The 26,783-nt window shown below is 35.5% G+C and overlaps 1 protein-coding gene across 1 annotated transcript in view; it reads left to right on the top strand.

The window, feature by feature from the left end:
• Positions 1–10,638: 10,638 nt before the first annotated feature.
• Positions 10,639–26,783, top strand: part of SEMA3C (semaphorin 3C) — a 184,929-nt gene continuing 168,784 nt past the window's right edge. The window contains exons 1-2 of the mRNA XM_068550451.1: positions 10,639–10,988; positions 13,021–13,161. Coding sequence (XP_068406552.1) covers positions 13,059–13,161 — 103 coding nt within the window. The 5' untranslated portion in view covers positions 10,639–10,988; positions 13,021–13,058. The remainder of the gene's footprint in view (positions 10,989–13,020; positions 13,162–26,783) is intronic.

Below are 26,783 nucleotides of genomic sequence, written 5' to 3'. Positions count from 1 at the left end.
GAATAGTGTTTTAAACCAAAATCAAGATATTAGATGTGCTTGTTGTTACTGTATGTCATTGTTTCTCAATATATATAGCTAAGTAGTATACATATACATACTAACCCCTGTGTACATACTGTATCATGGTTCTCCAGAAAAATAGAACCAGTAGGATGTGTGCACCATAGAAAGAGATTTATTTTAAAGAACTGGTTCATGTGGTTATGTGAGCTGACAAATACAAAATCTACAGGATGGCCCAGCAGGTAGGAGGCTCAGAGAAGAGCTAATGTTGCAGTTCACATCCAATAGTCATTTGCTGCAGAATTCCTTCTTGCTTGAGGGATGACAGTCTTTTTATTCTATTTAGGCTTTCAACTGATTGGATGAGACCCACCCACATCATGGAGAGCAATCCACTTGACTGAAAGTCCACTGATTTAAACATTAATCTCATCCAAAATCATTCTCACAGAAACATCCAGAATAATGTTTGATGAAATATCTGAGCACAGTGGCCCAGCCAAATTGACCCATAAAATTAGCCATCACGCATACATATCTGTAACTGTTTCTGCTTCCATACATATTTATATATTAAACTCAACATGAGTTCATGATAATGTCTCTGACTCTAATGCAATCTCAATGCTATTTTTGGCAAATATTTGGTAAATATTTCTTCATTTTTTGTTAAATATTTTAAGACATGAAACATCTTAGACTTTCATTAATAAATATGAAATTGAGGATTTTACATTACATATAATTAGAAAATGTTTGAAATTAGTGAAGCAGGGAAATAGTGACTCTTATACATGTTAGATATTTCATGTTTGTTTTTTTTTTTTTTTTTTAATTTTATTTATTTATTTATTTATGGCCGTGTTGGGTCTTCATTTCTGTGCGAGGGCTTTCTCTAGTTGCGGCAAGTGGGGGCCACTCTTCATCGCGGTGCGCGGGCCTCTCACTATCGCGGCCTCTCTTGTTGCGGAGCACAGGCTCCAGACGCACAGGCTCAGTAATTGTGGCTCACGGGTCCAGTTGCTCCGCGGCATGTGGGATCTTCCCAGACCAGGGCTCGAACCCGTGTCCCCTGCATTGGCAGGCAGATTCTCAACCACTGCGCCACCAGGGAAGCCCTCATGTTTTTTTATTTTGCTTAAGCTACACAGTTATGGGAGGGAAACATCATTGATAATATTGTACAAGTCAGGAATCTGAAGCTCAGGGAGAAGAGAACTTGTCCAAGTCCTTGCTGAATGTTAATTTATAACAAGTAGTATGATTCAGGGGAAAGAAGCACAGTGCAGGGAGCAGGAGCAGAAAACTAATTAACATTAGGTTCCTAGGGCTGCTGTAACAAAGTGCCACAAACTGGGTGGCTTAAAACGACAGAAATTTATTCTCTCACAGTTCTGAGGTTAGGAGTTCAAAATCAAGGTGCTGGTAGTGCCATGCTTCCTCTGAATTCTCTATAGGAGAATCCTTCCTTGTCCCTTCCAGCTTCTGGTAGCCCCAGGTAGTTCCAGGTTTGTGGTAGCACAACTCCAATCTCTGTCACCGTATTCATATGACCTTCTTCTTTTAAAGACACCAGTCATATTGGATTAAGGGCCCACTCCAATGATCCCCTGCTAGCTTGATTCTCTCTGCAAGGACCCTATTTCCAAATAAGGTCTCATTCACAAGTACGGGGGTTAAGACTTCAACATACCTTTTTGAGGGACACGGTTCAAACCACGATTCCTCCCGAGTGATACTGGCATAATTCAGAAAGCCATTGAAACTGTAGTCAAGACAATGTGGCCATCACCTGCATAGAAAAAGGACATCCCGTAGGTTGTAGCAGGGCTAGATAGTGACGACTTAAAAGAGGTGGAGGGGGATGTAGATTCTGAGTACTACCTTCTGTCTTTCCTGTGTTTCATTCAGATTTATTTCCTTGCTTAGCTGTCCTTGTTTTTAAATCTTAGGTGAGAGGTGGAAGGTAAGATATGCTGAATATACAAGCTATAAATGCTAACAGAGCTATTCCTTGCAGAATTCCTTAGGACAGTAGGATGCAAACTGAACTAATATAGCTCTCTGTTAGAAAGTATCAAAAATGGGAAATAAAGCATTTCCCTCCACCTCCAACCCTCTTTGGTATTGTACACAGCAAAACTTTGTTTCCTTAAAGATAATCCATATTTCAGCAGCAGGCATGGGGGTTTTGACTAAAAAGTGAGGGTGAGGCAACCATTAGAAGAGAAAAGAGACAGTAAGTAGCAGGGTAGCTGTCTATTTGTAAGAGGATTTAAGAAACATTTTGAGAAAAGCTATTATTCTAGTAAAGGACCTTATTTGGGTTAAACTATTGTATAATTTGACAAGTTCAGTAAAATATGGATCATCTATGTGACTTGATTAGTTACCAGGCTGCGATGTCTGAGAAAAGTAGATTTATACTTAAATTTATGCCAATCTGTGATTTTGGATCTTAACTTAAAAATGGTGAAACTGAGCAGTGAACAGATTATTTTTTCCAAGTCTAAATATGAGGAAAATGTTAAACTTTAAAAGTAAAGGACATTTGTTTGCCCTTCAAAATCTGAGAAGATTAAATCATAACACATGCAAAACTTCACTATTAGCCCATGCATTGTTTAAGCAGTCAGTGTTTAAAATATTGCCAAAGGCTACATTCTCCACTAAAAGTAAATTCTTGTGTTTCGATTTGCAGATACTCTCATCGTATTTTGGCTACATTCAAATAATAATCCTAAAGTAAAAAAAAAAAAAAAAAGTCTGATAAGGGAGGAAATGTAAAAAAGAATAAAAACAACAAGATTTGGGGGTTAAAGTGCCTTAAATCAAAGTGAAAGCCTAAAAGAATCAAACATGCACATTTTGTATTAATGTGTCATATAACCAAATCATACCCCAGGGTATGTATGTATATATAAAGGTAAAGTATGTAAAAAACATAAATCGCATAGAGAAACAATATATTGTGACCAAGGAGCTTATGTGCCCTCAAGAGACTTAAATTCAATGGAAGTCAAATAATGAAATATTTTCTATCAAAAATTTCCAATCAAAAATTGTTGCCTTTTAGAAACCTTTCCAATGGGTCTATATATACATACCTAGACAAATGACAACATCAATAACTGGTTGCTTAATTCTAATTCGTACTTTCAAAATTGAGGTCATGCCTTCAGTATATCTATGTTGTAATAGAATTATAGTATCTTTTAGTGTTTGTTCTTAAACTTTGTAGACCCAGGGTCAGAAAATTCCTAGAAACTTTTAATATGACACTTCTTCAAAATATATGGATATGTATGGGGATAGGGGAGGTGGGCTTTTTAAATCCAAGAAGAGAAATGGTTCATTTTGAAAAGAAGAGTTCTCTAGATAAAATCTTACCCATGTAATGAATTTTCTGGGGTTACAGGTGCACATTTATACTTTCTAAGGGATCAGTAGAAAAATACCCAACACTAGCACTTAATTCTATGGCTGGAGCTCAATGTCTCTTAATAAGGTTTACTTTTGTAAAATTTTCATATTTTCTATTATCATGAAGTATAAATGCTTTTTTTCCTAGTTGATTTGGTTTTGCCGTAGATAAATACAAATAATATACCATATGTTCCTGAAGTAATACGCTTATAATTTTAAAACTTTTGCATTAGTCTACCCATCATAGCATTTTAAAACTGAATTGGTATTATTGGTGATATTTTTTGTAACTCTTCATTTAAACCATAGATATTTCCTGAAAATTGATATATACATTTTTTAACATGAATGCATTCAGGGAATTCGCTAACTAAAGAAATCTTTTGGATAAATTGAAGAACCCTTTGGTAAAGCAAGTTTTTAAAAATCATGCTATTATTAATGCATTAGATAACCCCAGATTTTTAATATATGATATTATGTTAAATGATATATATCTTAAAAGTAAAAAAAAAAATTGGGTGGAAATCTATAGAATATTTTAAATTTAATTCTTAAAAGATTATGTTCTTGTTGCTTCAAATTAAGACCTTGGTAGAAGAAAGCTAGAATGAAACACCTCTAGAGTGAAACATGAGAAGAAACAAAATTATATTCAATTAGTGGAAATAGATAATTTTTCCCTTTCTATGCCAAGAATTGCTGCTACTGGTTTCTTTTTAATCATGTTCTTATTTTTTGTTTAATGTGATAAGAGTTTCACAGAACCTTGTTTTAAATTTTTAAACAGAGAGCTCAGAACATGTTTTCTGAATTTTAATTTTAAAGCTTAAATTTAAAAATTTGAATTAATTCACACCACCTGTTCCTATAACAGTTGATTATCAAGAATCAAGCCAGTTCAAATGTTTTTACAGTTCACAGCTTTTACAAATGCAAATTAAAATTCAAATGTGGCCTGAAGGGGAAAATACAAACATAATTACTTTGGGAGTAAAGTTATGAACCTTGGAAAGTGGTTACTTAACAAGCTGGTAAGAAACTGCATGTATTGAAATGCAACACTATCATTTCAAAAGTTCGGTTTAGTTATTTGAGTAACCATTTATCCAGCAGTCACTGTGTGCCAAGACTTGGCTTTGCTTTTGGCTACCAAATGTCTAGAGTCCTATGTCCTTTCCTGTGGCAATGGGAGTTAATGGAGAACATTTTCGCATGATTGTAACACTAAGTATACAGCAGAGGGATAAACAAATTTATGGGAATACAATAGAGAGAGGTATCATCATACATTTTAGTATCTAATTAACCATCAACCTAACAGTAGTTGTTATAATTCTCATTTTACAAATAACAAAAATAGAACTGGAAATCAAACAATACTCAAAATAGTAAGTTAGGTATCAAAAATGTAAATCAAAATCTATTTGACATCAAAATTAATATTGTTACCACTTTATATATAACATCCAGGACTTGACTAATTTTGCCTAGGATTGTAGAAGAGGAACATTCAACAGAGAGGATTTATTTGAGGTGAGTCTCAATGAATGAGAAAGAATTTAAAAGGTGGGTGAGATGGGGGAAAACAGAGGAAATGGTGTGCAAAACCACAGAAGTGTAAGGAGGTATGGTGTGGTCGAAGAATTGTAAGGCAAGGCATTTGATACATAGAAGTTTAAGGTGCCAGGGGAAGGAATGGATGAGAGGGGATGAGGGTTTAACCTGGACCCTGGACCTTTCAGTCAGTCAAAGGGAATGTCTGAGCCGTGAAGATAGGCTGGAACACTATCCTCAGTGAATGAACAAAAGACTGTTCAGTAACCCTGGTGACATTTGGCATAACAGGTAACCTGTGGCTTGTAATAATCAGATTTGACCTTCCCTGATATCAATGAACCTCATGTTACTTAGGCTGAATCCACTGTGCAAATTTGTTTCTGGACTGACATTTACTGATTTGCATAAGTAACAAAATAGACATAAGGGAAGAGAATCAATTTATACAACTATAAATGTGCTTGGATGGATGATAAAAAGAATATGCATGAATTTTTGTTTTATAATTGTGTGGTCTTTTACCTAGCCAATTTATTATTGATTCCCTCTTCTCTTCCACCCATATTCCCTGAAATCCTTCTCCATCTATATTTCAAGGCTGTTCTTTAATCACCTCAGTTCTAGCTATTCTGAGGATACGAAGGAGAAATATTGATTTTGCTCTGAAACTGTCTATAATTTCATGGTGATAATAAGACATCTGCATTTATAACTCAGATCTGTGAGATAAAGTGTTTAGTATCCAACAAAAACAGAAAACCTTCTTCAGGACCTAAATAGCCTAGGAGGAAAGGTAAAGGTCTCCACTGCCTTTTCCTACTTACTGGACTGGACTAATGTACCAACGGCAGTGGAAAGTGGGAAGTGTGTGGACTCGGGCACAGGCAGATCTGAATTCATTGCCTAGGGATAGGGCCCAGGTAGGGGAAGGTGACTCAAATTTTTGCACTGGCTTTCCTGTTTGCATAATGTCAATACTTATACCTTCCTTTTAGGACTGTTATGGATATTAAAAGAAATACTCTTTGTAAAATATCTATTAAATAACATATTCTCTTTTAAATCATACTCCCCTTCTGGTACACTTCTCGTCTAAAATTCAGTGAGCCCATTGCAACAGACACAATCCATCAAAGGAAAAATATTTCACTGAAATGTACCCCAAGAGCTGCATATCTTGTGTTGCATTTGTTAAAAAATGAAAATTGTATGTCCTTCTTTAAAGTTATTAGATGTCACTTGAAATTTCAAAGCATTAAGTATCATGACTAAAATTAAATAAGTATAATAAGTAGCTGATGCTTCTTAAATTTACTTCGCAGTCTTCTCCATCTCCTAGAAATCACTGGTATAGATGACTTGGTCATATGATTTTCATTACGAGAATGCCTCTGCTAGGATGTGAAAGTTGTTTATACAATTTAATATTCTACTTTCTAATCAACCACTTAAAGTCCATGAATAATAGAAAAATAGTAAAATCTGAAGATGACATGGAAAAGGCCTTTGACCAGGCTGAAGGACTGTAGATGGGAGTCAATTAGCCGTAACTAACAGTCCTGAATTCATTGCTCCAGCTGGTTATTATTTTTGAGCCTCCTTACATACATATGACAATCAGAGGCACTTCCATGGGCCTCTCTTAGCTCTCCTGTGAGAATAGATATGGGAAAGGGTTTTATACTGTCAGGTAAAGAGAAAGAGAGATTTAGATACAATAGATCCATCAAAGCGGTTCGCCTTTCTTAAAAGAAGTCTGACTGTGGGTGTGTGTGCATATATTCAACTAACAAACATTATTTATTAAGTAACTATCACTTACTTTGCAACTGCAATTGTTTATATTGATAGTTAATCTCAAAGACAGATACTACTCCCCTCATGAGGTTTCCCATGAAATATTCCAATAAGGACAAAACAGAGTTCACATTTTACCCCTGTGATGAAAGTGTGAGTGATCACAACACTCTTTTACAACTTTGTCATGTGCACATAAAAAAATAAAATAAAATCACTAACAGGCTCCTACTACTGAAATTCCTTACTGTTCTAATTTTACATTTGAAATACGATAATACATAGACACTAGAGGCCACATGCTCTTATTTTGGTTGAGTTGGGAAATACAGCACTTTATTGTGTTTGAGAAGTTTAAAGGTATTTAAAGTAATGTTGAAGAATTAAATTTCAAATTTTGTAAAAGCTTATACATTCATCTGGTTTAAAATTACAAAGGCAAAAAGGGGGAAACAACGAAAATTCTCTTTCTGGCCAGTTTCCCTCTCCAGTGCAAACCACTGTCACCAGTTTATTTTGTTCAGTGCCAGGGACTGTACAATTTGAGAAGCCTAGGGTCTAGTACATATCAAAAGAGAAAGAGATCAAGGGTCAGGGATATAGATTAGCAATGGGTTAAGAATGAAAGTAGAGATACACTCATCTTATTGAAAAATAAGGAATGATTTAAATAGAGGAAATACTAAAGCCTATCATCCATGCAGATGGCAATTCCACACACAGATTTCTAGACCAGACCTGTTTGACCGGCTTGCTCTCAGACCAACTAAGGTAACCCAAGGAGAAGTAAGGCTGATGTGAACAATGTAAATAACCATTTAAAGTACAAACTTTCTAAAGATATAGTTCAGGAGGTTGAAAAGGCTGTCATCTGGAATTTGAGAAAAGGAGGAAGATAGGAGAGAGGAGAGGTAAAGAGGAGAGGAGAATTAAAGAGAAGAAACAAGTGTAACCATTGCTCAGGTTCATACTGAAAAAAATGAAATGATGAGTCAGTCATGCCCAGTGTCTCTTTCTAGTCCAATATTTACTATCCATGTGACTATGGGCAAACCTTCAATGTTCTCATATGTAAAATAGTAACTTCACTTAAGAATGCTGTTCATATAATACGCAAAATGACTAGAATATACATGAACTATCTTCTCCTGTGACAAATACTAGTTATAACTAATAAGAGGACAACTTTCAATCTCTGAAGGACTGAGATTCTTGAGGTAAAGTTTATTTATACAGTTCATCTGTATGATGGAGAAAATCTGAAAATAATCTATTTTCTTTAAATTTGAAATAAGAGAATTCATAGCTGCACAACTCATTAAAAAAAAATAAATAAAGATGAGTACATTACTCAAAATCAGTCCAAGAGTTTAAGTTAAATAGTATCTTTAGGACCACCAAAAATATAAAATATTAAAAAATAAGGTCACTATACTTCAATAGAGAAACTTCAGTGTACAAGGTTCTATAACATTTCTATAACATCTCAATGAGAGTGATTCTAGTATTTTAACTTGGATTTCTTTTCCCAAGACATTTTGATGAGGGCAAAATTTGTAATTAGTAGCCTCGAAATTTAATTGTGTCATTACTCTTGTACATCCATGTAGTGTCCACCTTTCCCAAGTTAGCTTACACAATTAGCTCACGTTGTTTCCCACCTGTAAGGACAGAGTCAAAGACTGCATGGGAGAAAAGTAGCACTGGCCAGCAATGTTTCTTATATAAGTCCTGTCAAGGTGTTTTAGGCTCCTAAGCAGTTTGGAGAAAGGGGAGCAGAGATAAATCTTGCTATGGGCACTTAGTGCCACTCTTAAAATTTCACTATATGGCCCAAATTTCAATCAAACATGAGAAGTAATTGCATCCTTGTGCTTGAATCTGCCTTGGCTAATGCCTATCAATATTTTCATGACTCATTTTGAGGTGTGGCCAATGGTAAATGTCTGAGTACTAAGCAAATAGCATTCAGTGTCTCAGTACTAGGCAAATACAATTCAATTAAATGCATAGAAAAGAAGTTTATTCAAGAAAGATAGAGGGAATCACAGCACAAGTTTCGTAGACTGTGGTTAAATCTAAGCTCTTTGTCACACTTTCTTAAAGCCTTTTGAGTATATATGGGAAATTGAGCTAATGCTTTGGGTTTTTGTAAATTGAGTTTGGTAGTAAACTCCCCTGTAAAAACACCATTTGACATGCATTTTACCTTGCATTTCTTCATCTCAATTCCCTGAAACTGAAAAATAAATATGTAAATATATTCTACTTTACATGGATTTACAGATTAATCAGTGTCTAATGACTCCACATTTTGAAATTAAGAATTACATAATTTGTTAAAGCTCACAGCATTCTTCTTTCTTAATGACTTATTCCCTGTCTTCCTAATTTACAAATGCTGACTCAGGCATCAGTAGGAAGATAATAGTGGTCAGTATAACTTGGGTCTTAATCAGTTTCAGAAGTATTTCAGAGAAAACCATGCATAGTGCTTACTCATGTTTGCATCTGGTTTTTTGATACTGTCAGATGTTTTGTGGGTTAAATTCATTATTACAAACTTATGTCAAGGAGCTACTCACATTTTTATTGCACTAATTATCACAAAAAATAATTTAACTGTATTAGGTTTTTTTAAAAGAACACATCCACTGAATTGGAAATTTCTTTCATAAACACAGTTGTGTTTGAAGATAATATTGGCCCTGGAATATAATTTTTGAACACTTAAATTTGCATTCTTATTTGACATGATCCCTTCATATCTCAGCTATACAGAGAGAGTTAGGGACATGACTTATGTCGACATAACATGTGGTGCTTAGATACATGAAAGATACGTCTTAATCACTTCTTCACTTCCTCCTACCTGAGATTTAGTTCAGCTGTCCCACTCCATCAAATATTTTGCACTCTCAGAAGTGTTTTCTATGATAGTTTATAAGAATTTAGTGATCTGCTTTACTTCATAAAGAAAATTATGAGGAACAAGGTGGAGAAATTACACTCCATGTTCCCTCTGTATAGTGACATCTGCTGGGCTATAGCCCACAGTGATTTTTAAGCAAGTACCTGCTCATTTTATGGAGGTCGAAGCTCATTTCTCCCTAAGTTCAAATATCTAGTTCATTGTGATCCGGAGAAATAATCTGCACTTAAACATCAAAGTCATTCCAGAGTTTAACAAGTTTACCTGAAAGTAGTGCTGGAAATATACCCCCTGAGGTCTAGATTTGTAAACCTCTATCTGTTGGCATAGTTGAGAACAGCCTTCCTCTACAAAACTGTGAAATAATTTCTTGTAATTATGTTTTGGGAATATCTGGGAGGGTAGAAGTAGAGTATTGTATTGTGAGTCAACGTGGTGAGGTCAACAGAGTTACTGCCTTTAGGACATTAAGGAAACACAATAGGAAACAATACCCATTAAAAGGATAAACTTCTGCGAAGAGGCTGTTGGTTCATCTCGACCGGTTTTAGAAAATTTTCTACGGGAAAAGGACGAGACTCATGCCCTTTTAAAAACGCATCTCTTTGCCTTAAAAGGATTTAGTGATCCTTCTCTTGCAAAAGCTGCTTTGCACTTTGATATTTAAGGCCAAGCTTAATCTTGAATGCCTTCCAAGAGCAGCCGGTAACAAACAAAAACCTTGGGGCACACCCTGTAAGTTGTTCACTCCACTGCAGAGCGCGAAAGCAGCAGAGGTGTTCAGTTCGTCCCCCAGACTGCTGCGGCGCATTCCTGTATCTCTAGGGCGGCTCGTCCTGGGGTCGGCCACGCCCTGGCGGCTCCCTGCCACCCTCTCGCGGGCGCGCTCTGGGTGGGGCCTCGCGGCGGGTGGAGATGCGGCCGAGCGTGCTGGGCGGGTGAAGCGAGCCGGCTGGGCGGCGCGCCGGGGCAGCCAGAGCCGCGCGCCGCGTCGCTGTAATCGGACACCCGAGCGCTCGCCCCATGCGCCGGCCACTTTCCATTCACTCCGTAGTGCTTGATTGAGCGACGCAGAGCAGGGCTCCGGGTGCCGCGCCACTGCAACGCTGAGGATTCCTTTACAAAGAAACTCAGAGGACCGGGAAGAAAGAATTTCACCGCTGGGACGCCCTAGAAATTACGGTCTTTGGGGAAAAGGACTACAAACACGCGGATCCAAACCTGTAGCAAATTGACGACTTTTCCGTGCTGATCTCGTCCCACCTCGGTAAGCTGGATTCGTTGTTTCAGCATTACAAATTTAGAAAAATATAACTTTTGGGTCTGTGTATAGACTTTTCACATATCGATGTGCTCAGGTCTGGATATTTTCTTAAGAGCGCTTGCAGTTTGTCATGGAAGTGTTTCCCTTGCTGAGAGCCCGGCTGGAATTGTTTCTTTAGGTTGTGACACCTGCGGAGAGTTTAAAGCTGAGTATTTCCCTGCCTTCTAAGGCAAAATTACTCGAGAGGATTTTATAAAAGAGTCCTTTTCTTACGTGTTATTAGTGTTCAATCAGTACAAGTGAAAACAACAAGCAGCATGTCTTAAGTGTTTGAGTTAAAGGGAAGAAGTCATAAAATATGAGGGGCGGAGGCGTGTATGAGACACTTGGCTTTCAGTCCCTTCTCAACTCTAGGTTGGCTTGAAATCACATTGCTCTGTATACTCACTCCACTTGACCTGTCATTTCATCTCCAATATTATTCTTTGCAATTTGTGGCATATGTAGCTCTAGTGGAGGCATATCAGATAAGATATTGTTAATAGCAATATGTAGAAATGCGTGATTATTATCAGCCTGCTTAATAAAGAGACAAAGTTTAGGCATATTTATAGCTTTGTGGGCGGGGGGGGGGGACTTTACACATAAAGTCAACAAAACCAGGGAGCAAATTACTAAGGGAAAGTCACCCTATAAAATCAATTTTCTTCTAAGTTAATTTAGGGATGACAAGGTGAAGAGGTTGTGGAAGCAGGAAGAAAGTGTTTCTTTTGAAAATTACCAACACAAACATCTCTAGGGTTTCCTCCATCTGTGTGGTAAAAGAAGCATACAATTTTGTTTCTGCCTCTTATATGTACCACCTAGGAAATCAACTTATAATTTTTGTTTACAATGGCATGTTCGGTTTAATTGTTACTTTGCTTCTGTATTACTAAAGCTTTTCTATTGCTTCTGTTACTTTTCAAATTTTAGTGGCATTTCTTTATTGAATACAATTAGTGGTAAAATTTTAATTTTAAAAGCCACATAATATTGAAGATCAGTATTGTTGTAACCTGTAAAAATAAATTTCTAGATTAAACTCTGTCATGTCATCTTATTGTATAATTGTGGTAGATTCAAAATGATGGGGTTTCTTTTATGGTCCTGAGTTTATTTTGCATATTGTGGCCACTAGAGCTCCTACAGATATGAAGTTATACATTACCTGATCTTTGTTATTCAGACATTAGTTAATAGCATGTATTAATTTTATAGCTATAGTTTCAAACAGTAATACCTGTCTCTCTGATTTATCTTTTGACATTTTGACAGCCCACTTTCTAGTCGATTTATTTTAAATATGCATTGAGGGATATATGGTTCACTCGATTGCTCACCACTAAGTCATTGGTTTGAATTTGGCACAAATCCATGGTTACCTCATCTACATCATTTAACAGCTGTATGGTCATCTGTATAAACTGGCAGATAACTAATTCCAGTGATCAAGGATTGAGCACTAGTAGATCTCTGTGTAGAAATATCATTTCAGAGATGGTTACTCCAAAAGAGCTAATGAGTGCGTGGAAGTGAATGTTCATGTGGGATTTTCCTACTGCTACTATATTTATGGTAGAAAGAGAAGTTTTCATCCACTAATACTTATTTGCACCATTCTCAAGTCTTTTCAATGTAATGTGTTTTTTAAAGAGAAGAACAAGTTTAAATATCGGCTTTTCCTTTGGGAATCAGTAACATTTTCCTGGCTGCCTTGTTTTATATTAGCATTATTTTGCTGGAAGATGAAATAATTTCACTTTTAACAAAGACTGCCAGACACAAAGGAAATCAAATCCAAATTTTCACATCTAAGAAACAGTCACAGCACCTCCTACTGTTTGCATGACTGTAAAAGTTCAGCTGTGTCTTTTGTGAATAGAGTGTTCTGTCTAGATTGCTGGTTTTGTGTTTGTGGGGGGGGGGGGGGAGGGGGGGTGTGCTCCTAAAATGTGAAGTGAAATATAACAAGCTTGTTATCTTTATTTTAAAGGTATTTTCCCTTGGATATTAACTTGCAAATCTGAAGAAATGGCATTCCAGGCAATTTGGGTCTTGGTTGGAGTATTTGTTTGTTCTACCTGTGTAAAAGGATCATCTCAGCCCCAAGCAAGAGTTTACTTAACATTTGATGGTAAGAAAGTTGATAAGCACTCTGAGGAAAATGTTATTTGAAGTCTTTTTTTCTTATCCAGATTCAAAAATTACTAAAGACAGTAAAATATTATTGAGTATTGATTAACTTTAAAAATATCTAGTCGGCAGCTTTTTGGATGACAGCTATTTTAAATTATTGGTTAATAGACAAAAGCCTCTATTGCATTTGTTTATGAAAATGCTTGAAGTATATTCTGCCCTTTCTGAAGTTTCTTCTGTGTTTGCATGCACATGTATGAGGAGATGGTGAAGAACTCAAAGCCTAAGATCTTTGATCTTAGTAGTCATTTGGCTTTGTTGAGGAACACCCCTTAAGTGCTAATCCTCATCAGCAGAAAGAGCTATGCAGGTTTAATTATTGAAATTTTTTCTAATACATTTTGGGCCTTAGCCTCAAAACTGGTCTCTCCATACATTGTTCTACTGGTGTTTCTTCTATTTCCATGAGGAGTTCCTGAGGTTGGCAAAGTCTCCTAATTAATTGAAAAGGACCTAAAAGAATAGTTGGAAATAGGCTTTTGATTGCTGTTGTATGCAAATGTTCTCTTCAGAACCTTAGGGAAACGAGTGTGATTTCAAATTTTCACAAACATGAAAGGCTTAAGGTCCTCTGAGGGTATGGTTTGCCAAATGTGTGCATGAGCTTTAATGTATATAGTTCAAATGACTTGTAGATGGATGATTTTGGTCAGTCACGTAACCCATACTAATTGGACAGATGGAATAAGAAATGGATCAGGAAGATCATCCTGCCAGTCAGGGTCATTTATATTTTTATTACTTCTTTCAGCTCTGTCTCTGCGTAAACCTCAGTGTCACTGGGCATATTTTCATTCATTTGAGAAATAGTATACTCTCAAGCCTTATATAGCAGGATGTCTTTGAAACTCTATCTTGAATGTCAAACAGCAGTATGACTGACACTTACCACTCAAGTGGCTATCTTTTTTTCTTTCTTTCTTAAATCACCAAGTGCTTTCCCCAAGGTCATCATAAGCACTGAAGGGGCCTTATTTAGAACTTAGAGTGTGTGAGCTTCTAATTGCTTCCTTAGCTTCTGAGTTAGGCATTCCCCTCAAAAACCCATGGCTATCCAGTTAAGTTGGGAAGAAAGGAAAAACAGACCTTTGAAGTATCTTTTTTTTTTTTTTAATTACTAACAAATCTTGCAGTCTGCTAACACCTCTTCTCCCAAGTTGAGAACTATGTATTACCTAATCAAATAAAAAGAAAGGCATTAAGGAACAGTACAATTTCTCCCCAGTTTTCTGTATTTCTCTCAGCATACAGGAAGATGGAGTGGTCTCATAGATGAGGTATCTAAACCTGCTCTCTCTATTACATTGAAACTAATCGAACTTCTTTTAACTGAAACTTAAGCCAAAATATGTAAATATTAAAAACAAGTGTGTCACTAGAGATAATTCATCAAGTCTGTGTTTGAAAAGACGATTACAATTTACCTTTTACAGAGGAAATTAAGTAATACAATCTTTTAAAACCAAACTTCAATACCATGTAGGACAATGATTGCTATTTACAAAGTGACTAGAAATTATGATGGGCTTTTTAAAATTCTGCATATCTAAAATTTTAAATGCTCTTAAACTCAAAACAGATTCTTACAGAATAATACTTTAATTTATAACATATGCAGAATACAGCATGATTAGATAAGCTAATGATCTGAAAGTCTTATAATTCCTATTTTATTCTTCCCAAGAGTCTTACTAGGAAATAATTAGACAGATAGAATTCACTTAATTTGAATACTGTTTTAAAGAGATATATCAACAAGCATAATGAAATGCCACGATTGCTAAATTAATACCAAAAAAACTCCAAAAATGAACTGTATAATAGACAAAGTATCATTGGAAAAGTACCTTGAGCAAAACCAATTGTTAAAATGTATTTATTTTAATCATTAATTCGTAGTAATTTTCTTAAGAGATTTGACAGTGTACCTGCTTGAGATCTTGTTCCAAATTTCTTATCACTTAAAGTGTCTCTTTGATCTTATTATGACTTCTCTGAGTATCACACTGAATAGGTTACTAAATTTCTTCCAAAATGGTTTAGTCTTAACATCAAAATATAGAACTTTGTACAGGGTTGACATATATATGAATATATGTTAATTTAAATATATACAGATATATACTTTCATTTATTTCATATTTAAAAATTTCTGAGTGACACATTAGAAGAATCCTCTCAGTCTTGTCTTACTGTCCAATTAAGAATCACAGTCAATTTAAAGGTGTGTGAAATAAGAGATCTCTTCTCCCATCCAAATTCCATCCCTTCTTGTGGTGGTGATAACATTTGGGAAACAATGATTTACACATTTGCCTTCCCTATTCATCTAGTGCAAGGTCAACCAGATGGTCATCACTACTACGGGAGAATGTACTTCAGGTGCTATTAATTAGTTACATTTGTGCTAGATAAATCTTGCATGTTAAAAGAACTGTGACTCCTCTTAGATATTGCATTTCATAATTTTTATAATTCTTATTTTATGCCATATACCTTTTCAAATGAATAAAAAGTTCATGCAAATTATTTTTGTTTGAGTTGAATTTTTCTTGAAAAAAATTCCAATTGTTTGACAGATTCACATTTCATAACATTATTGTCCTATTTTTTTTCCAGAAAATCTTTAAGATCAATAAGGGTCATAAGGAAAGGCAAGGCTATGTATATAAATAGACAAAACTTGTTTTGCTTGCTAATATACAAGGGAAATCATTGTTGAAAAGATTCTGCTTTATCAAGAAGAAATTTTAGCACGTAATCTTTTACAAAATCAGGAATAAATACTCCATAATTTGACAGAAGATATCAGTTGCGTGTAATTTTAAGAAAAGGTGCTGAGCTTCAGAAAAATGGAAATATTGTCTATATTTGAATAGATATGAAATCTGATGACTGCTTTAAATGTGTTAAATATTGTTTCTATTTAAAAATGAGATAGATTCTTTTCTCTTTTGTTTACATTTTTACTGAGATATAATTGACATATAACATTGTATTAGTTTTAGGTGTACAACATAATGATGCGATATTTGTATGCACTGCAAAATGGTTACTGCAACAGGTTGTTACCATATGTCACTGTAGAACGTTCCAAAAATTATTTTTCTTGTGATGAGAACTTTAAGATTTGCTTTCTTAGCAACTTTCAAATACAGTATTATTAATTGTAGTCACCATGCTATATATTATATCCCCATAATGTATTTATTTTATACCCAGAAGTTTATATCTTTTGATCCCTTCACTAATTTTGCCCACCCCCCCCCCCCCCGCCACGCCCTGCCTCTGGAACAACCAATCTGTGCTCTGCATCTAAGACTTGGATTTTTTTTTTTTAAGATGCCATATATAAATTAGATCATACAGTTTTTGTCTTTGTCTGACTTATTTCACTTAGCATAATGCCCTCAAGGACCATCCATGTTGCTGCAAATAGCAAGATTTCATTCTTTTTTGTGGGTGAATAATATTCCATTGTATATGCATACCATATCTTCTTTATCCATTCATCCATTGACGGCAACTTAGGTTGTTTCCATATTTTGGCTACTTTAAATAATGCTGCAATGAACTTGGGTGTTCATATATCTTTTGAGTTAGGGTTTTCATTCTCTTTGGATAAATACCTAGAAGTGGAATTACTGAATCATATGGTAATTCTATTTTCAGTTTTTTGAGGAACCTCCCCAATGTTTTCTATAGTTGCTGCATCAATTTACATTCCCACCAACAGTGCACAAGGGTTCCCTTTTCTTCACATTCTCGCCAACACTTATTTCTTGTCTTTCTGTTGGTAGCCATTCTGACAGGTGTGATCTAAGGTGAGCTATCTCATTGTGGTTTTGATTTGCATTTCCCTGAAGATGAGTGATGTGGAGTATCTTTTCATGTGCCCCTTGGCCATTTGTATGACTCTTTGGAAAATGTTTATTCATCTCTTCTGTCCGTTTTTTAGTCAAATTATTTGTAATTTTGCTATTGAGTTGTATGAGGCCTTTATATATTGTGGGTCATACCCCTTATTGGATATATAATATGTTTTGCAAATATATTCTCCCATTCAGGAGGTTGCCTTTTTATTTTGTTGGTGGGTTCCTTTGCTGTGCATCAGCTTTTTACTTTGATATAGTTCCATTTGTTGATTTTTGCTTTTGTTGCCTTTGCTTTTGGGGTTAGACCCAAAAAATCATCGCCAAGACTGATGTCAAGGAACTTATTTCCTGTGTTTTCTTCTAAGAGTTTTTTGTTTCTGGTCTTACTTTTAAATCTTTAATCCATTTGGAGTAAATTTTTGTATATGCTATAAAATAATAGTCTGGATTCTTTTTTTTTTTTTTTTTTGCATTGGGCTGTCCAGTTTTTCCAACACCATTTATTGAGGAGGCTGTCCTTTCCCCATTGTATATTCTTAGCTTCTTTGTTGTAAATGATTGACCGTGTATGCTTGAGTTTATTTCTGGGCTCTGTGTTCTGTTACATTTACCTATGTGTCTGTTTTTATGCCAATACCATACACTTTTGATTACTACAGCTTTGTAATATAGTTTGAAATCAGGGCACATGATATCCCAGCCTTATTCATCTTTCTCAAGATTGCTTGGCTATTCAGGGTCTTTTGTGGTTCCATACAAATTTTGGAATTGTTTGTTCAATTTCTGTGAAAGACGTCATTGGAATTTTGATAGGGACTGCATTGAATCTGTATATTGCTTTGGGTAATATGGACATTTTAACTGTATTAATTCTTCCAATGCATAAGCACAGAATGTCTTTTCATTTCCATGTTTCTTCTTCAGTTTCTTTCAGTATATAGTTTTCAGTGTACAGGTCTTTCACCTCTTTGGTTAAATTTATTCCTAGGTATTTACTCTTTTTTTCCTTTTAAATAAACTTTACTGTTAGAAGAGTTTTAGATTTAGAGAAAAATTAAGAAGGTAGTACAGGGAGCTTCCATATACCCTACACCCAGTTTCCTCTCTTGCTAACATCTTATATTAATATGGTACATTGGTTACAATTAATAGACCAATATTGATATATTAGTGTTAAATAAAGTCCATTTTTTAAGATTTCCTTAGTTTTCACCTAATGTCCTTTTTCTGTTCCAGGATCCAATCCAGGATAGCACATTGCATTTAGTCATCATGTCTTACTCAGCTCCTCTCATATCTGCTTTTCAAAGCAAAACAAAGAGAAGCTCCTCCATAGTTCCTGTGGTAAATTAGTCTCTCCTGCTTCTGTCTTTGGTCTTGGGCCATGCACAACTAAAAGTTTAATATTTAAGGCATTCTTCCTGATGCTGGTTTTTGTAAGAACAGAAAATAATGGGGAACAGTAATATTCTAACACTCAAAAATTCATAGCACCAATGTAGGTGCTGAATACATACTTCACTGAGTTTACGTAGTGATCCAGTGAGGTAGTGTGTATGGAGTCTTCCAAAGCCACAGTCTGTGTTTTCACTGATGATAGAAGTGGGGATGCTCCCTGGCTGTCTTGGTCCTCTAAATTTCTTTACAAGTATGAGTGGCTATGCGACTCAAGTTTAGCCAATGTGATATAAGAGAAAGATACTAGGTAAGGTTTATATAATGCATAAACTCACCGGCATTCATTTGGCCCTTTATCCTTTGCCCTAATCCATGATTCCTATCTGGAATATCAAAAATGGTTTTGATTAATAGAAATAAGGTATTTTATTCTTTCTGATGCAATTATAATGGGGGGATTGTTTTCTTAATTTCTCTTTCTAATAGTTCATTGTTAGTGTATAGAAATGCATCCAAATTTTGAATATTGATTTTGTACCGTGCAAATTTACTGAGTTTATTAGTTTTAACAGTTTTTTGGTGAAGTCTTACGAATTTCTATATATATAATCATGCTGTCCACAAATAGTGACAGTATTACTTCTTCCTTTCCAATTTGGATGTCTTGTATTTCTTTTTCTTTCCTAATTGCACCGGCTAGGGCTTCCAATATTATGTTGAATAGAAGTGGCAAGAGTGGGCATCCTTGTCTTGTTCCTAATCTTAGAGGAAAAGCTTTCAGCTTTTCACCATTGAATATGAGGTTACCTGTGGGTTTGTCATATAGGGTCCTTATTATGTTGAAGCATGTTCCCTCTATACCCCTTTGTTGAGTTTTTATTGTGAATGAAAGTTGAATTGTGTCAAATGCTTTTTCTGCATTTATTTGAGACAATAATGTGATTTTTCTCCTTCATTTTGTTAATATGGTATATTATGTTGATTGATTTGCAGATGTTGAACCATCCTTACATCTCTAGAATACATCCCACTTGATCATGGTGTATGCTCTTTTTAGTGTATTGTTGAATTCTGTTTGCTAATATTTTGTTGAGGATCTTTGCACCTGTGTTCATCTGGGATATTGGCCTGTAATTTGTGTGTGTGTGTTTGGTTTCCTTTACTGGCTTTGGTATCAGGGTAATGCTGGCCTCATAAAATGAGTTTGGAAGCATTCCCTCCTCTTCAATTTTTTGGAAGAGTTTTAAGAAGGATAGATATTAAATCTTCTTTTAATGTTTGGTAGAATTCACCAGAGAAGCCATCTGGTCCTAGACTTTTGTTTGTTGGGACATTTTTGATTACTGATTCAATCTCTTTATTAGTAATTGGTCTATTCAGATTTTCTATTTCCTCATCATTGAATCTTGGAAGATCATATGCTTCTAGAAACTTATCCACTTCTTCTGGGTTGTCAAATTTGTTGGAGTTTAATTGTTCATAGTAGTCTTTTATGATTCCTTGTATTTCTATAAATTCTCCTTTTTCATTTCTGATTTTATTTATTTGAACCCCCTCTCTTTTTCTCTTGGTGCATCTAAAGATTTGCCAATTTTGTTTATCTTTTCAAAGAACCAGATCTTAGTTTCATTAATCTTTTCTGTTGTCTTTTAGTCTCTGTTTAATTTATTTCCACTCTGATCTTTATTATTTCCTCCCTTCTACTAATTTGGGCTTCATTTGTTCTTCTTTTTCTAGTCCATTTAAATGTAAAGTTAGATGGTTTATTTGATATTTTCTTGTTTCTTGAGGTAGGCCTGTATCACTATGATTCCCTCTTACAACTGCTTTTGCTCTATCCCATAGATTTTGGTGTGTTTCATTTCTTGTATTTCCATTTTCATGTGTCCCAAGATATTTTTTGATTTCTTCATTGACCCATTGGTTGTTCAGTAGCGTGTTGTTTAATCTCCACATATTTATGGGTTTTTTTCATTTTTTTTCTTGTAATTGATTTCTAGTTTTATACTATTATAATCAGAAAAGATGCTTGAATTGACTTCAGTCTTCTTAAATTCATTGAGACTTGTTTCATGACCTAACATATGATCTATCCTGGAAAATATTCCATGTGAACTTGAGAAGAATGTGTATTCTGCTGCTTTTGGATGGAATGTTCTGTATACACCTGTTAAGTTTTTCTGGTCTAATGTGTTATTTAAGACTGATGTTCTGTTAATTTTCTGTCTGGATGATCTATCCATTGATCTTAGTGGGGTACTAAAGTCCCCTGCTATTATTATACTGCTGTCATTTTCTCCCTTTAGGTCTGTTAATATTTGCTTTATATATTGAGGTACTCTTATTTTGGGTGCACAAATATTTACAAATGTTCTATCTTCATGTTGGTTTAACCCCTTTATCATTATGTAATGACCATCTTTGTTTTTTTTTTTTACATTATTCATTTTAAAGTCTATTTTGTCTGATATAAGTATAGCTACCCCATCTTTCTTTTTGTTTTGTTTGCATAAAACATCTTTTTTCATCCCTTAACATTTAGTCTATGTATGTCCTTACGTCTGAAGTGAGTCTCTCGTAAGAAGCATGTAGATAGGACTTGTTTTTTAATGCATTCAACCACTCTGTCTTTTGATTGTAGAATTTATTCCCTTTACATTTAAAGTAATGTTTAATAGATATGTACAAATTCGCTAATTGTTTTTTTGGCTGTGTTGTAGTTCTTCTCTGCTCCTTTCATCTTCTCTTACTCTCTTCCCTTGTGTTTTGATGACTTTCTTTAGTGTTATGCTTAGATTTTTTTCTCATCTTTTGTGTATCTACTATAGGTTTTTGCTTTGTGGTTACCATGAGGTTCACATATAACAGCTTATATACATAACAGTCTACTCTAAGTTGAAAACAAGTTTTAAATTTGAATGCATTCTAGAACTGTATACTTTTACTCCCCCCACCACCTTTTATGTTTTTGATTTCACATTTTACATCTTTTTAGTTTATGTATCCCTTAACTAATTATAGTTATAGTTATTTTTACTACTTTTGCCTTTTAACCTTCACACTAGCTTCATAAGTGATTAATCCACTACCTTTACTATATAGTTACCTTTACCAGTGAGATTTTTATTTTCATATGTTTTCTTGTTACTAATTGGTACCATTTCTTTCAGCTTAAAAAAGTCCCTTTAACTTTTCATAAGGCCAGTTTACTGGTTATGAACTCCTTTAGCTTTTCTTGCCTGGAAAACTTTATCTCTCCGTCAATTCAGGATGATAACCTTGTGGGGTAGAGTATTTTTGGTTGGAAGTTTTTCCTTTCAGCACCTTGGATATATCATGCTATTCCCTCTGTCCTGCCAAGTTTCTGCTGAAAATTCTGCTGGTAGTCTAATGGGGGCTCCCTTATATGTAACAAGTTGTTTTTTTCCTCTTGCTGTTTTTAATATTCTTTCTCAATCTTTAAATTGTGACAATGTAATTATGATGTGTCTTGGTGTGGATCTCTTTGGGTTCTTCTTATTTGGAACTCTCTGGAGTTCCTGGATCTGGATTCTGTTTCCTTTCCCAGGTTAGGGAAGTTTCCAGTCATTATTTCTTCAAATAAATCTTCTGTCTTTTTTCTCTCTCTTCTCCTTCTGGGACCCCTATAAGGTAAATGCTGTTTCTCTTTATGTTGTCCTATAGGTCCTGTAAACTATCTTAACTTTTTAAAATTCTTTTTTTCTTTTGCTGCCCTGTTTGTGTGAATTTCCACTGCCCTGTCTTCCAGATTACCGATTCTTTCTTCTGTTTCATCTAGTCTGCTGTTGAACCCCTCTAGTGTATTTTTCAGTTTCGTTTTTGTATTCTTCAATTCTGAGACTTCTGTTTGGTACTTTCTTATCTTTTCTGTATTTGTTCAAGTTCTCACTGTGTTCATCCAGTCTTCTTCCAAATTCAATGAAAATCTTTATGACTAGTACTTTGAACTGTTTATCAGATAAATTACTTGTCTTCATTTAATTCAGATTTTTTCTGAGGTTTTATTTTGTTCTTTGGAACGTATTCTTGTTTCCTCATTTTGCTTAACTCTCTGTATTTGTTTCTGTGTATTAGGTGAAATAGCTACCTCTCTCAGTCTCAAAGGAGTGGTCTTATGTAGGAGATGAACCTTGCTGTTCAACCTTGCAGTGACTCTTGCTTGTCTCTCAAACCTTTGTGATTGTCTAAGCAGCCTGATTTATTTTTGGTATGTCACAGATGTTGAGGGTGTACCAAGCCCCATCAGTGTTCCATAGGGAGGGATCTCAGAGAGCACCTAGTTTCAGGCTGATTGGAAAGAATACCCTCAGGTAGCAGCTTTTAAAGTATGCAAATATATACAGCTCTGTGGGACCACAAATGTAAGCCCTGCTGTCTTCCAGATTAGGTGATGTGGAGGTGTCCCCTGGATGACAGTTGCAAAACTCAGGGCTCCAGACAAGTGTATAAACTCCTTTCTGGGAGGCACCAGTGAGCTGTAGTGAGGCCAAGGGAGGAGAATACAATGATGGCATTCCCTGGCCTACATTCCCTGAGAGCACTTCCATAGCTTCTAGATGTGTGGCAAACCTTAAGTCTACCCCTCAGGCTGAAGCTCAAGAAAATAGGCCTTTTTTCACAGAAAGACTGGGGTTGTGTTTCATTTTGCTGTCTGTTCAATGCCCTGGGTGTGGTAGCCTTCCAAGAACTAACTCTCTGATTCAGTCCTGTAGGGCCCAGAAACGAAAGCTCCCCTGGCCACTAGAGGCAGGTGATCAGGGTGCATCTCCTGTGTGGACTGTGCACACCTGCTGGCTTTAGCGAGGCAGCAGGAGAACTCAGGGTCATGATGCATCTGCAGATGTTAACTTTAGAGATGGAGCAGGAGAGTACAGTAATGCAACTTCCAGCTTTAGAAGGCAGCAGGAGAACACAGGGCAGGTCATGAACGCCAGAGATTTAGCCGAGCCGCAGGAAAGTGCTGTGACTGTATGTGCCTGGTGGCACTAGCCCGGTAGAGGGGAGAACACCAAAAATGTCACCCACCAACACCTCCATCCCCAGAGAGAGTCCTAAAAGGCCACTACCCCTCCAGCAGATGCTTTAAGATTAGCAAATGAATTGCCTTCACATATAGACTAGGAGGTTTTCAAACTGCTACTTTTGTGCTGAGTCCCAACGCGAGTTGTCTGTATGTAAAAGCCCTTTAATAGCAGAATCTCACTTCCCAGCAGCCTTCTGGGTCTCCTGGACATAAGCCCCTTTGTTTTCAAAACCAGATATTATGGGGCCTCATGTCTCCTTTGCAAGTCCCAAGGGTTGGGGTGCTTGATATGGGGCACAAACCATTCACTCCTCAAGGAGAAGCTCCATATTTGTGAGATCCCTCCTAATTGTGGGTTGCTGTGCCAGAGGTGGATTTTTTGGCAAAGAAGCACTAATTCAGTCATGTGGATGTTTTGGTTTTGTTAGTACAAACCTCTAAGTTATCAGACCTTATTTTTTTAAGTAATCCTGATAAATACTGGATTATCATTTTTGTTTATGTTTTTAGATCTAGAAAGATAATATTCTGAAATAAAGAAGTAGGATAAGACTAAGGTGCACTCAATAAAACACAAGCTTCAAAAAGCCTGAATATCATTTTACTGAATAGGCAGCTGTCTGGCTCCACTTCAAGTTTTCTTTTTAGTGTTTCTAAAAACTCTTATGAGTTATCAAGATAACCATGGAAATATTTTAAATTGCTTTATAAAGCTATGAATGCTCAAAAATAAATTCATTGATAGTTAAATGCATGGCAGAAAAGTCAATTATTTGTGACTGCTAGTAATTCCTTGCTATGTTCAGTAAAGACTTTGTACTACTAAACTGTTCCTCACCCCATTTAAGCCTGTGACTAATTACCTAAAACTCAAAAGAAAAAACAATTAAAAGATTAAAACTCCATAAAGATTTTTACTATTTGGATACCTAGCTAATATTGGCCAATTTTCCAGCCCAAAGTTGAGTTTTACATTTACATTTACATATGCATGACAGTGGTTTAAAAACATAGAAATGTCAGTGTGAGTTGTATTGGGAAACAAGTGTATTTAGTGTAGAGACTAGGGTTGCATAAGATTATAAGCTCTTTCAGTTATTTACTTTGTGATTCTTTTTGCCTTCTTTCAGTGCTGAATTTTAATTAATAAAGTTGTCAAAGTCTCCAGGTCATTGATAGTATACAAATGAAAGATGATGGAATTTTACAAAACATCTTTTATCTTTTAATATCTGCCTCATTTGACAAAAAGCTTAGTTAATTAAACAATAAATGAAAGGACCCCTGTGAACTAGTAGGCTGAATCCAAAAGCTGATAAATGGTTATTGGACAATAAACTCAAAACAATAAATTGCCTCTTTATGAACTCTGGTAGCATTAACATCGCAAGGCACATTTGTTGAGAACAGTTTGTCTACTGGTTGCCCAAGAGATAAAAATAAAGCCTTGATTATTCCATTAATCTTGGAGAATGCTCACTCTGGTTGTATTGAATCTTCTGAAATGCTTAGTTCTTGGGAAAACTTGTGTTACTACAATTTCCTTTAATCTCCCTTCCAGTGGTCTCAGTTAAATGTCAATTAAACATCTTAAATAACACCTGCATGTTTTAATAAACCTAACTCAACAAGGGGTGCTGTGTGAATAAGAAGCTCTTTGCATTCTTCCCCTGTGAGAGAGTCACTGAACTCAGGAAGGGATTGATGAATGCAAGTGTGAGTTGGATGTTACCTAAAGCATAAAGAGTCTTTAGAGTAGCACTAAATTTGTGATGTAAAGAGCAAGTTAAAACAGTTGTAAGATACTGTGGGAATAGAAAATGAGAAGAAATTGCCAAAAAATTCATATGTCTGTTTTGCCCTAAGGTATATATTGACATGGGACTCTAGTAGTCAAAATAAGACAAAATCTGTTTCATAGCCTTGAATTGGAGGAGAGAAGTTTTAAGTATAGCAAAGAATGTCTCTTGGGAAATATTAGGATAGAAATGTATTACAATGTATGCCGTGGATCTCTTTTTAAATGATTTTTAGAAAAAAAGTTGGAAATATATTTTCCTGTCATAAAAAAGTAATTCTTGTTCTAGGTGGGTTTTCTCAGAATCTAATAAGCTTAATTCTGTTGCCAAAAGATGATGTTGTGATGTTAAGCCATTCCTAGAGGTACAGGGTTCCTGCAGTTGGGAACAAAGAGGGATGCTTCAGTAATCTGAAATCAGAAGAGTGAGCTTATGTGCTCTGTTAATTTAGTCAACCAACTATAGCAATTCCATGAAAAAATGTGTCATATTCCATGATTATCCATAGATACATGTGAATATTTATGATTGAACTGTCAAATGAAGGTGGCTCACGTGATGCTTGATAGATTATTTTAAATCCATTTTACATGTTGATCAAATATGTGGATATGTTTTTCACAAGTGTGGATAATAGGATACGTTACATAGACTTTCTTTGCAGTTTTGATTTAGAAAAATATACCTAGAACTAAATATATGCATTTTTCCATCCTTCATAGATGTGTGCTACCATTTTGTCTTCTGTGTTTCTAAAATATTTTGATAATTTATTTGTATTCATTATAATAATAATCACTAACATTAATGTTGCCTTTGTGCCAGGCACTATTCTAAATACTTCACATGATCTCATTTTATTCTCTAACAACACTGTGAATTAGGCACTATTTTCATCCTCATAAAATGGAGGTACAGAGAAAGTAACTTACCTGAGGTCACAGGAATGGAAAGGGACACGATAAAACACAAGCAGTCAGAGTCCAGAGCCAGAACCATTTCTGTAGATGCTGCTAGAATTAGTTTTAAGGTCCACAAAAATCACAATTTAAATAAAAAAACATTTTCTGAGGAAGTCACACTATAACTCACTTTATCATGTTAAGGGTGTCACAGTATATTTTTGCTCTTCTCTTGGAACAGCAAGCCTTCCTGAAAATAAAGGAAATAAAACTCATTCTGTACACCATTCCTAATTCCCTCTTCAATTTCAGTTTCATCAAGGTAAGGATGAGGGAATCACCCTCTGGAACAAGTTTATTTTGTTGCTGCAGGTGAGGTCTCCTTTTGTGGCTGTGAGAGCAAATCTGAGCTCAGACAAAGGATAACTATAGAAAAACTTATTATTCACTCTCCTTACCTCACTATACAGATTTATCAGGGTGTGTCTCCATAAGTTCAATATAGCCTATACTTTCTTTTAAAGAAAAAAAAAATTCAGGTG

The sequence above is a fragment of the Eschrichtius robustus genome, chromosome 8 (genome assembly GCF_028021215.1).
Source record: "Eschrichtius robustus isolate mEscRob2 chromosome 8, mEscRob2.pri, whole genome shotgun sequence".
In the NCBI taxonomy this organism is placed as follows: Eukaryota; Metazoa; Chordata; class Mammalia; order Artiodactyla; family Eschrichtiidae; genus Eschrichtius; species Eschrichtius robustus.
The sequence above is the reverse complement of the archived record's forward strand: the minus strand, read 5'-3'. Positions and strand labels throughout refer to the sequence as shown.